This window comes from Corvus hawaiiensis, chromosome 3, assembly GCF_020740725.1.
Source record: "Corvus hawaiiensis isolate bCorHaw1 chromosome 3, bCorHaw1.pri.cur, whole genome shotgun sequence".
Lineage (NCBI taxonomy): Eukaryota > Metazoa > Chordata > Aves > Passeriformes > Corvidae > Corvus > Corvus hawaiiensis.
Window position 1 is genome coordinate 116,101,723 of NC_063215.1, and position 12,598 is coordinate 116,114,320.

The 12,598-nt window shown below is 41.2% G+C and overlaps 1 protein-coding gene across 2 annotated transcripts in view; it reads right to left on the bottom strand.

Moving 5' to 3' along the window:
• SNAP25 (synaptosome associated protein 25) overlaps positions 1 to 12,598 on the bottom strand; it is a 62,008-nt gene that overhangs the window by 12,882 nt on the left and 36,528 nt on the right. For both annotated transcript variants that reach the window (XM_048296228.1, XM_048296227.1), the window contains exon 4: positions 7,162 to 7,210. In XM_048296228.1, the coding sequence (XP_048152185.1) occupies positions 7,162 to 7,210 (49 nt within the window). The remainder of the gene's footprint in view (positions 1 to 7,161; positions 7,211 to 12,598) is intronic.

A 12,598-nucleotide genomic window follows, 5' to 3' on the forward strand; every position in this document is an offset into this window, starting at 1 on the left:
AGAAACCAGCCATATATAGACCCTGTTTCTCTGCTGGCATCAAACAGAATTTGGCATATTTCCACCTAAGGCTGGTGGTGGTTTAGGGTTTTTTTAGCGACCTTGTGGCTCAGAATAACTTAATGTGTTAATTTTTTTCACTTTTAAAGCTGGGCAAAATGTCCTAGAGGAGCAGAATGCCACGATGTAAAAGTGTAGGAATGGATTCTCCACTGATGTAAACAGATAGGGATCCAATGGGACCAAGGGTCCTGTGTGGAGTCTGGAGTAGGGACGGCATTGTATATGGGATTTACATTCTACACGGGATTTACATTTTACACCATTTGTTCCTGAAGGATAAACTCAAATACTACCCAGGATCAGAAAGTTACTTGGAGCAGCATTTCAATCCATTAAAAATTGTAAGTGTACCTAAACAAGGAAAAGTAAAGCAATCCCAGTAAAACATGAATACCTCCCTATTCCCCATATGGAATAGAAAAAAAACAGAATTAGACTGTAGAGGAAGGAACTAAAAGCACTGGTTGTAGAAGAAATTTAATGTCATCCCTGACATTAACTGAGTCCTATCCAGGAAAAAAAGGCATTTTAGAAGAAAAATCATATGTATATTGACGTCAGTATAAAGCTCTTCTTGACTTCTTTGAGAACATGAATAAGCCTAATTTCTTACTTGGGTTTCTAATAACAATTGAGGTTCAGCTTTTCAAAGCTTTCTGGGGGGTTTAGACACCCAGTTCCCATTAAAATTAATTAATTTTAATGGGAAACAGGAACCTAACCCCTCGAGGGCCTAGAAAATCCTGGGCTAAATTATTCAAGCTGGAATAATTCAAGTATTGAACTTGTGCTCTTTGTTTAATTTTTGCATGAGACTGGGCTTTGAGAAGGAGAGGTGCCATGTCAGTCTGGTGAGACTCATCTGCTTTTCAGCTGTCGGTTCTCATTCTCCTCATTGGATGGGCCTCTCTCCTGATACCAGGGGAGTTATTGATCCCAAATTCAAGGATTTATTTAGAGGATCAGAGTTACCTGGCACTGTCCTCTAAAAGGGGCACATATTGTGTAAGCAAAGGATTGGGAAACTAAGAAGGAAACCTGACAGAGAGACTGCACAAGTTCTGCCAGATAAACAGCTGAGCTGAGAACCAGAAATGCAAGGTTGGATTGCCTGAATGCACATTGCAATTTAGGCTTCAGCAGAAGCTTTGGTTTGTGTCCGTAGGCACAGACTGTCGTTCTCATCAGAAATGTGAGTCTGTGGTAGAAGGGGACACCCCTCCCTGTGCTCCTGCTCCTCACTAACCCCGGGTCCTGCCTGCTCCTGCAATTGGGCAATGCTTACTCTCGCTCTGGGAAGCAGCTGTGGGAGTGGGAGCTGGCTTTTATGGTGGTTCATGCAGCATGATGGGATTTGCTACGCTTCTGTCACAGACCCCGAGCTCCTGCTTGCGAGAGCTGTGCTTGCAGAGCCCCTCTTCAGTTAAAAGAAGGCTGTACCCACATGTGCATTTTGACACTGAGGGGAATGAGAGGCACTGACCTTTCTTCCATTGATTTTCCTGCTAGTGCTTCTCTAACCTTGTCTGTCCAGTGGAAAAAGCCAGGTTAACACTGCATGGGTCAGTCCTAGATCTGGTACCACTGGTGGCTTTCAGTCTAAGCAATTCTCCTTGCCCCCATGCACATTGTCTGAAGCCATGTATGTAAAAGGGCCTTTTGAACTTTCTTTACCTGTTTCCTATTCTGCCTAAATAAATGTGTATTGAAGAGTATATTTGACACAACTCAAAGACTTCCATTTAAATCATAGCCCTCTCTAGAATCCTGACTTTATCCTGCTTCAGAATTTGTGTTTGATGCCTGAGCTATTTCTGAATAGGAAAGGGAGCCACAACTAATTTATCTTCCATTAATGGAAACCTCATCAGTGTAAAAAACCCCATGTCATACTTGTAGCCCAGAAGTCTAGACAGCTGGCTGCTGGTCCTGAAACCACTTGGTAGCTGTTAATGTTGTGGGATGGATTATTAACTGGTTTGAATCAGCATAGTTATGCTGGCTTCATGGAGCAACACCAATTTATACCTGTCAAAGATCCGGTCCCACAGGCAAGAAAATAGATTCAGGAGTCTAACCACAATTATTGAGGCATAAATATTATAGTGGAATTAACTTAATGAGGTCACACTGGATTTGTTTTGGTATAACTGCTATTAAAATGTGGCCCCGAATGAATCACTGCTGGTAGGAAATCAGATGGCTATTGAGAGGTTAATTTAATGTCTGTTTCCGTAGATCTTCCCTATTCCAACGTTCTGTGCTGTATTAAAGGTTTTAGGGAAGACAGTTTGTTTGCATATACTGCCATGAACCTACGCAAATTCACGCCTACAAGAGATAATGTCTTTTGTCTTCCATTTAGAGAAGCCCTTCAAGGTCAGAGTTTGAACATCGTTTGACAGTTTGTTGCAATATTATTTGAATAAACTGCATCTATATGTTTATGTATGATATATGATATATATGTAAGAGAATTGGTGCTGGCTGGAAGCAGAATACACATCAGAGATAAGTTTCATTGAGATTTCCTTCATTTTTTTTCCCTCTGGAAAACTCTGCTAATTATTAGCCCTTTTTGTATATTGATGTCTGAGAACACCACTTTCATTTCAAGGTAGTGACCATAAATCTTCTTCCAGATCTTACAGCAAACCAACAGAAGGACACAAACAAGAACAGTTTTTTACCTGTATCATTCTATTTGTGAGTTACTTCTGTAAGATAACTGAGGGCCCATAAGCTAGCCCTGTTAGTTTTATCACAGCATTGTGGCCATTTGCCAGTGGGTCTTTGCCAGGATCTTCCGTAACATCCTGGCAATTCCCCATCCTATGACTGATCTGGGTTAAGTGGCTGGGGCAGGGAAGCTGTAGCAAGGGCATCCCTCAGCTGTTCCTGTGGTCTCCTGAACAAAAACAGCTGCAAAAGCATCTTACAAGGCATTGGTAGCAAGACCAGCACAGAGCAAGCGTGGTGTTGCTTCACCTTTGCATCCCCATCTGTAATGTATAACAAATATTCCTTGACTGATGTCCAGGATCTGGGGCCTGTGCTTGAATGTCAGTTAAATGCCTGTGGAGATCAGAACTTGCTCCTTTGCCTGCAGTATTGTGCAGTGAAGCAATTTCCCCTAAGGACAATTTTAATTGGAGAAAAAAAGAAAAGAAAAAGGGCACATTGAAGAACACATTGTAATCATAATTGCGTACACGAGGGTTTCATTTGAAAGTCAGCAGATTAACTATGTCCAATGCTACGCCATGATCCCATTTTCCATAGAGGAGAATCATATTGGAGCGTAGTATGTATCTGGGACAGCCTTTTCAGAAATCCTGAACCCTGACCTAGCTGTGCTCTGAAAGGCACTGCTGGGCACAGATACCAATGGAAGAAAGCTGGAGGGGAGAGCTGTGAGCCCACATGTAGCTGTGCTAAAAATAACAGTAGACAAAGGCACAACCTGCTTTGTGTTCTGTGCTACAATTTCAGTGTAATTAATACCAATTCCCCTGTGGAATCAGGAGTAGTTGTGAGTTCCCTTTTATTTTGCTAATTAGCCATAGCATACGAAACTGCCAAACTCACAACTCCTGCAAAAGGAGTGGAGGTAAGCTTGCATGGGTACCATCAACTGGTACCAGTGCTTTTGTTTGTAGGATTGCCCAGTTATCTCCAAGTTTTATCTCCTTTTTAAGCTTGATTTGGAGTAAGATCTGCTGGGTAGGTTAATCTCCTCCCCCTGTTCCCTGGCATTGCTGGTTGTGCATTTGTGGTGCAAGGAGAAAATTCCAATTGCACTGACATTTTCTTAGTGTCTTATCAAAGTTGTGGCTATTCCTCTATCTTGTCTTGGATGAAAAATGACTGTGCTGCTACTGTTGTTATTGGAAAAGTTTCTCCCCTCCACCTCATTTGAAATACAGGAACAAAATTCTTCTGTAATAAACTGCACGAGGACATCATTACACAAAAAATGTCCTTGAAGGTCCAAATCTTTGACCATGCTGATATGCTGATATGATAGGTGATGGGAGTTTCCTTTGGATGAAGACAGCTACCAGTCTGGGACCTTTTCTGTGTTAACACTTCAGGTTTACCTTCATATCTTTACTTTGTACTATTAGGTTTATTTGTACAGTCTGTTTTTAACCAAAATGCATCCAAATATTAACATTTTTCTAAGTTAGCATGCTTTAAAGAAGCAGAGGAATTGCCATTGCTCAATAATCCTTTGCAGCATTAATTTTTTCATGTAAATACAAGTATTTTTGTTTAAAGACTTCTATACATACTTTTATTTAAATCATTAATTAAGGGAGCTTGACTCAAAGCCAGATTTAAAAAAATGTAAGCATTATGGATACATATGGGGGCTGGGAAAGGCTCTCTTAGTGAGGGAAAATACCCAGCAAGGAGAATCTAAACTCCTAGGTCCTTCCTGTGGGCTCCCTGGGGGAAGAACTGTGTTGAACTGGTTTGGGTGACAAATACCTGACCCAAAAAATGATAACTCTTGATATTGCAGAAGGACTACTCAGGTTCCCATTCTACAAAGGACGCTGGAGGAGGTCTCTAGTTTTTATGGGAGTGCCATTCTCTGTGAAACAGAAAGCTCTTGTGAAGCTCCAGATCTCCGAGGGTCATGACAGACTCTGTAACCTGCTGTGCAGCCAGCTGTGCTAAACCTTCGGGCAACAGCATCTATCCAGGCTGGCTTTGTTGTACAATACCTGGCACTGTGAAATTACCTTGACCTATTGCCTGTTATGATCCCAGAGACTACTGCTTACTGATACCAGAAAATAGTTCTGCTTTGCAGTATTTGGGTTGAATCAGCTCAGAAAGGTTTTTCCATGTAAGGTCTGTTTAACCTCAAAACAAGCAATTTTGTAAGGAAACCTAGAAATGGAGCTTCAAGCAAGTGCAGAGATTAGATCTTCTACCTGCCGCCCACTGGAAAGATCAATGTCATGTTTTCTGTATATTTAACACCTAATAATCTTAAGTGACTTGTGCAGTCAGCTGCAGAGAGATCACATGGCAGTGTTAGCAAATTATGTCCTTAATCTGATAATCTGCTGAGACATCCGTGAGCTGCACACATTGCACTAATTACAGAGGGTTCAAAGTCATCATTAGTGTATTTTGCCCAGTAGTGTCCTTTATTGCTAAAATGAAATAAAAAAATTAGCAATTACTACACTTACATATGGTTAAAACGAAGAAAACTTAATTAAACATTTAGCATAGTACAAGGTTACAGTATTTGTAGGGTTTGTAACATTATTTGGCTGTTTTCCTTGAGAAATCCACACTGTATAGTCATAAGCTAAATTCACTGAACCACTAAAGGCATGACCATAACCAATTTAAAGAGGCTTCAAAACTGTCTGATTCTTTCCTACAGGTATTGACTAACTGCATCTCTGGCTGTACAATAAGCATTTCAGGTCTCACTGTCAATAAGGGTTTAAGACTGAGTTCCCTGGACTCCAGAGAGGTGAGTGTGTCCAGCCTCAGCTCCTTGGCTCACCCAGATTGTCCTTCCTGTCATGGCTACAGAGTGAATCAGTCAGACATACTGAATACAGGGGTTTAGCAATAGTAGAATTCCAAAGTAAAAAAAACCTACCAAAATTCAGGATTAAAATCAAAATAAATCTCCCTAGAATTCTGTGGGAAAATAGCAGTTAAAGAACAGAAATATATGTTCCCAGAAACCACTAAAGTTTCTGCTGCTCTGCCTGTGAATTACATTGCAAGACACACCTGGGTATTCCCAGACTTTCTTTGACAATATTTGTGATTTATTACAACTGAAAAATTCACTTCTGAAATAAACCACATTATTTAGACAGGTGCCATGTCTGTTTTAACGTAAGTAATTTCTGGTTCTTTGTATTCAGTGGTAGTTCTTTTACTGCCTTTTTTTTTTTTTTTAAGACAATAAAATATTCTCTGTAATATTTTTCTTGTCAAGACAAATCGATGTGACAAAATTTGGTTGGGTTAAATTCTCCTCCCTAAAGAGGGGATGTTGGGGGAAAGCAATGAGACATACATAAAAGAGCAAATAGAAGAAAATACTTTCCATTTAGGTCTTGTTATTACTTTTCACTCATTATAGTGTCAGAGAGGAAGGGACATTACAACTGGAAAGGACCTGTCTGGTTCTGCAGTCCGTTTCTCAACAATTCCATACCCTTGTTTATTATCATTATCTGGGTTTGATGAGTAATACAGCATTACCTCTGCAGAAAACATTTCCTAATAATAATTTTGTGTCATGCCACATAGTAAATAATAACAGGGGCCTTTGGGGGGCTGGTCTGATAGAGAGTAGCAGAAATTTATACTCTGTTGATTTATTGGAGCCACCATTTTGCTGGGGCTGTGGGGCTACAGCAAATGAAGACTTATTAGTTATATTGAGAGGGAGAGAAAGCTACCTTTTCTATGTAGTATTATGAAGGGCAAAAATGTAATTTCCTGGAATGTATTGAATATATCAGGCTCTGTCTTTGTCACTGTCATCCACAGGAAGGTAGTCTAAGCCTGAAACCTCCTATATGGACAATTGTAATGAACTGATTGTGTCACACTTTTTAATGCTAAAATTCTGTCATCCCCACCACCTCACTACTGTACAAAAAGTAACTGAATTTTACACAAACTAAACCTGTTTTACCTTTTCTTGGGTTGCATTTATTGCATGTCTTTCATTTGTGACTTAAACAAGTGGGAAAATGATGTAGCACCTGCATAAATAATGCTGGATTTTACACTTATAGAGACAAATCTTCTCATCATGTATCTGGATCTTGACCCAAAGCTTGCTGAAATCAAATGGTGATTTGGATGAGTTCAGCCTGCAGCTCTCTTTGACATTAATGGGAAGCAGATCAAAAGAAGTACAGACTCTCAGGCAGCTGTTGTACATTTTTCTCTGTTGGACAACAAAGCTGAAGGCAAAGAGGTTTTGGGTTCTCATGCACAACCACACGTATTTTCTGTCCCTCATTTCCAGGGTTGCACACAGTCAGTACAGCACTTTGAGAAAGGTTATACTTCCTTACTGAAGCAATCTGAACTTACCTCCTTGCTCATCCAACATAACCAAAGTCCTGATACCAGCATCTTTACTCTACATCCCAATAGTGGTAGCAAGGTAAGGAGAGAGAGGGGGAGAAGAGAGAGAGAGAGAAAGAGAGATCAGTGAGGCAACACTCAGCCCTTGGTATGGGACATAGGAAGACACAAGAAAAACAGTGAAAGGAATGACAAGGGGCTGATGGCACAGTCCAAAAACATTATGTGTCTGGACACTGTGTAAGGAACCAGGTACTCTCCATTGTACCATCAGTCTCCTGGATTCACTGGGATACCGGACTTCTGCAGAAAGCACTAAGCCATGGACCTTGCGATTAAAATAAACACTTTGCACAGGAGTAATTTCTAAAAGGAGAAGATTCATCTCCGAATTAAATGAAGCAGGAGAAGGGAGGATGGGGGTGTCGATATTGTAGGTGGATGTTAATCTCACAGGAGAAATTCCCAGGGAAAACAGGTATGACACAAACATGTTTGGGAAGGAGGCACAGTGGTTTGTGCACAGCTCTTGCTGCTGACAGAAGTCAGAAGGCTTACCTACTTAGGAAATCCAGTTTAAAGCAGGCTAATATTTAATAGGATTAAGCCATATTTTTTGGCTCAGTGATCTAATAGATATGGGTTTGAGCCAAGTTTTAATACAGTCAACAGACACCTTTAGCATTAATGGACTTTGAATTGGGCTTGAAGGTAGGATTTTCAAAACACCTACACACTGAATCTGCCTCTGCTCCCACAGCTTAGTGGGAATCTTATCACTGCCTTTACTGGATACAGGGTTTGAGCAAAGCTGAGCCATTCACAGCTCCCACCTGCCTAAACCAGTGGTAGGGCATCTTTCACAAGCACAATTTTTAGTATGCGTTATCATCGCTCTGGGATGTGATCAGGTGTCTCCGGTTTCTGGGTGCTGTGGTACTGAGCTATATCACACATCAAATTATCTCCTTTTTAATTACAAAGGGGAAACCAGCTCCATTCTGCTTGGAGCAGTGATAACATCTGTGAATAATTAATGGCCTGAATTATCTCCTGACTCTTGCATGTCAATAACTAATGCAGTAAGTCCTCTGTGGCCTGACAGCTTGACAGCAGAACTACCTAGACATGTGCAGCAGTAATTCACTTGTTGCCATGATCATAAAGCTATCCATGCTCCTGTGAAACAGATAACACCACCCCAGGTGGTGGTGTCGATTTCGCAGAGGGCAGGGAGAAGCCCACAGTTGCACGGCTACATCAGGAACAGAAAACTAAAGTCCTGACCATCCATCTGGCTTTTCAAGCCACCCTCCCACTCCTGCAGGCAAATAAAGGACTCCATGTTATCCTTCCAGCCAGCAGCCCTGCTCACTGCTCATCAGTTTTTGTGGGAGCAGAAAAGTGTCTCTGGCCATCAGCTGCCCTGTCCACGCTCACAGGGCACTCCCAGGCTCCCGCAGCCCACACTGGTTCAGCCACAAGCCCAATCCTGCCATGCTCAGGGCTGTTTGCCTGGTGCAGCTGGTGCTTCTCTGCTGCACTTCTGAGGATCCTGCTCAGCTCAAGAGGGACATGAGGTGCCTCTTGTGCCCTTCTCTACCTCTCCCTGCACTCCCATTCTTGTCTTTAATGTCTACATCACTGCAGAAACTGGGAAAAACATCAGATGTGTGCAGGCTGGTTTGCTTCCTGTTTTTAGAATGTCCCTGTGTGAGTTGCCAGATGGACAGAAAAGGCCTCCTGCCTCTCCCCATGGTCTGCTGCAGCCTGCTGCCCTCGGGTCAGCCATCTACCAGGCACCCACTGCTCTCTCTCCCTTCAAGTTCACACTGCATTTACTTGAATCCCAACCAGCTTTTATTTTTGCAGCCTTTAGAAATTTAGGGTCCAAGGGTTATCTTAGGTTTGCCAATTTAGAATAAAGAAACCACCTTAATTATCTTGTATTTTCTTAAGCACTGCTTGTGCAACAGTCTTTTATTGGGTCTTTCTATACTGTTGGTACCCAGGGAGGTTTTACCCCCCCAGATTTGTATGTATTTTAACAAACATACTCATGCAAACACAAGAAGGCTGCTTGGGTCCTGAGTCACCCTGTGTTTCAGTAAATATGGTGCAGTCTGACACGGGACCCTTCCAAATATTGAACTCAGAAACCTTTAGTTGGTGCTGTGATAGTTGATGGCTTTTGGTGAATCAGACATAATCAGGCTGAGAAACATTTACTGCTCTTTAACCCTTATTTTCCTACTGTGTTTAACATCTAAGCAAACTACCTTTACACAGCTAAGATGTCCAGTGACCTGAACAAGACGTGCTGAGAGATGAACTCAGCAATTAGACCCTATGGTTTGTATTTCATATCAAATCTTTACACAGAGAGAAAGAGGTGAAATTTTCTTTTATTTACCTGATCATCACTGCCTTTTAATTTTATCAGGCAACACTGTATCTCTCTTAAGAACAGCCTGCCACGGCATTAACACAAATGTGAAAATTTTAAAGGGTCTGCAATGAATAAACTTCTCTGCATCTGTGGTCTAATCCAAAGCATATTGAAGCTAATAAAGAGGTGGTGACTGAAAAGGATGAGGTGTGATTCAGACATCAAGTGACAATCTCCTTCTGTTCAAAATTTCTATTAAGCATTAATTTTCAGCTTTTCCACAGAAAGAATTAAATGTGTAAAGTCAATTAAAAAATAAATCACATTCATGCATTTAAAATAGAAAAGAAAAAAGAAAAGCTCAGTATTTCCATTATGACTGATATTTTAGATAGCTCAAACCCCAACCTGTCTGTAAGACAGAACTATTCTAAAAATGTCTTCATCATCCGGATGTCTGAGCAGGAGAGAAACACTCGGTGACTGACCCCAGTGACAACAGACTGAGGCATCTCTGGAAAGTACAAAACCTCAGCTAAAGGAATATAGAAGAAGAAATGTGCCAAACAAATGTGTTTGGGGGGCAAACACAGAAACTCCCCTTGGTCTCAGCGGAGCAGGTGTCACTTGAGCTGGTTGCTGGGACAGTGTGTAACAGGAGGTGATGAAAGCTCTCCTGTGAAGTGCCAGTCCAGGAGAATATGTTTTACAACCTCTGCCCCTGAATCCTTGATGACAGACTCGCATCACCATGGGCCCAGTGGCTATGCTTGGGTTTGTCTGGTCCTGAGGGCTCAGGAAGGATTCCCACCCACATCCAGTGCTCTCCAACATCAAGGACATCCTGTGTGGGAAGCCATGAATGGGTAGAACTAGTGGGGTCCATCATGGTTTGAAATTGTGTGCTAAAGTTCCACCTTGGCCAGGATTAGATTTCTTCCTTCCTGTGCAATGGAGGAATGTGTTCAGACCCTCCACAACTTGTACAGGCAATCCTGTTTAGTTTGCAGCAAAATAAGGGTTCTCAAAAAAATGAAATGCTTAGGGGTAGGTCAGGCCAGAGAGATGAAAAATGCATCTTTCACAAGACCCTACAGAATTCATGAGCACATGCCATTTTCATCCAGTTCTTCAATCTGCAACAGCCATCTGTTTCCAGAACACATTCTGACTCTCTTTGTCTTCTCATTGCACTTGAGAGGAGAATTTGGACTGCTGGATTTTGTCAAGACACAGCAAACTTCTCACATTCTTGTCCTTTAGAAGAAAATGGCACAGCATGAATTGCTTATGTTGAGGCATTAAACTGGCAGCTCTGGAGTTCCTCTATTTATCCATAATGCAGATATTCTGCAAATGGTAAAATATATAATATATATATAATAATTTTGCACATGAGATGACCCTTCAGAGCAGGAAGCCAACACTTCCAACTTAAAAATGTATCACATAAGGTGAAACAGACCCCGTAGATTTTAGGAAAGTTGATGTCTTTCAATCTTTCATCTAGGCTCTAATGTTTAAATAAAAGCAAACAAACAAGCAGTACTGATTTGGGTTCTGCATCATTTATATGAAGCACATGCCCTGGTTCTTCATTTGGCCACTGGCAAAGCTATTAATCAAAGAACCAGAGTACGATTTTAAACCCCTGGGCTTAATTCAACTCATAGATACTTTAGTCTGTCAGTGCTTCAGTGAAGCCAGTTTAACAGCATAACTGGGAACCCTTTTGGAGGCTTTAATATCCATTATCCTTAGTCACCAGTAATAGCTTTTTAAAACTTTTTGGTTGGTTTTTTTGGTTATTTTGTTTTTTTTGCTTTTTTTTGGTGAGGGTTTCACTCAAAGCAAGTCAGCAACAAAACATTCACCCAAATTTGCCCAGCACTTTGGAGGGGAATTGCATTGCTGTATCATTTCTTGTTATTGCCGTTACATAACTTAATCTCCCAAGATGGAAATAAAAGTAGGAAGAGAATTGGAATGACTTCTCAAAGGGCTCATCAGTCCCTCCAGGAACATGGTGTGTTGGGTCCTATCCTACCAAAGGCAGCTACTCAAATTTTGGTTTAGCCTGAGGGAAGATTTTCCTAACACTATAAGAGGATGATGTATTAGGTAGAGAATCCAAATTCTGGAAATCAGTTTCCCTGCATTTCAGGAGATATCCTGAAAAACATATATACACACTCTCAGTTATGTGAAGAACACGTAAACTTCCACTTTGATGAAGAATTTTGCTTTAATCAGAAATTATAGAGTTTGCTTTGAATGAACTAATACAGACAATTATGTACCAGGACAGGCTGACATGGCTAGCAGTTCCCACAGACATTAAAGAGAGCTGCCAACAGCCTAAAGACAAAAATGTGGTCAAAGAAACATTTTTCAGTCATCCATAGTAATGAATTTGCTCAGCTCCTGCTCCAGGTTCCCTGTTACCCTGTTAACGCTCCGATGTCTCCCTGTGCCTGATTAAAGAGCCACACACTGCTGCTCCACCTGTTAAATCAGATCCTCAGCCCACATGAATCTGCTACCCCCTGGTTAACCCACACAAAGGGGTCTAATCCTGCATTGGAGGAAGTGAGACCAGAGTTATGGATCACATTCCTTTGTGCCAGATACGCATTTCTGTGGAATTACACTGGTTAAAACGCTTTGCTGAGGGGAACTGTTCCAATAGTTCAGTAGTTCCAATAGGTCTAATGATGTCAAAGGGATTTTTCAAATTAGCTTTGACAAGGTTTGGGCCAAACTCTAAATTAATAGAACACTTTTTCTTCTACTTTTCAAACTAAGGAATGTTTGCCTGTGATAATAAATGTCAGGGTAAACTCACAGCTGGTAAAATGGCATTCTCTGTGTTCAGTGTCCTGCGTATGGCAGCATCAGTTATCAAACATTTATAGCTCACCATTTCACCTTTGATACTTCACTCTAACCTCATATGAAAGAAGATAGTCCTGCCTGGATTTAAATGTACAAAACAGCCCTTTTGTCTGTACATTCCTAAGTGCTTTCTTCTGAGCTTTTAGCACTACTGATCTT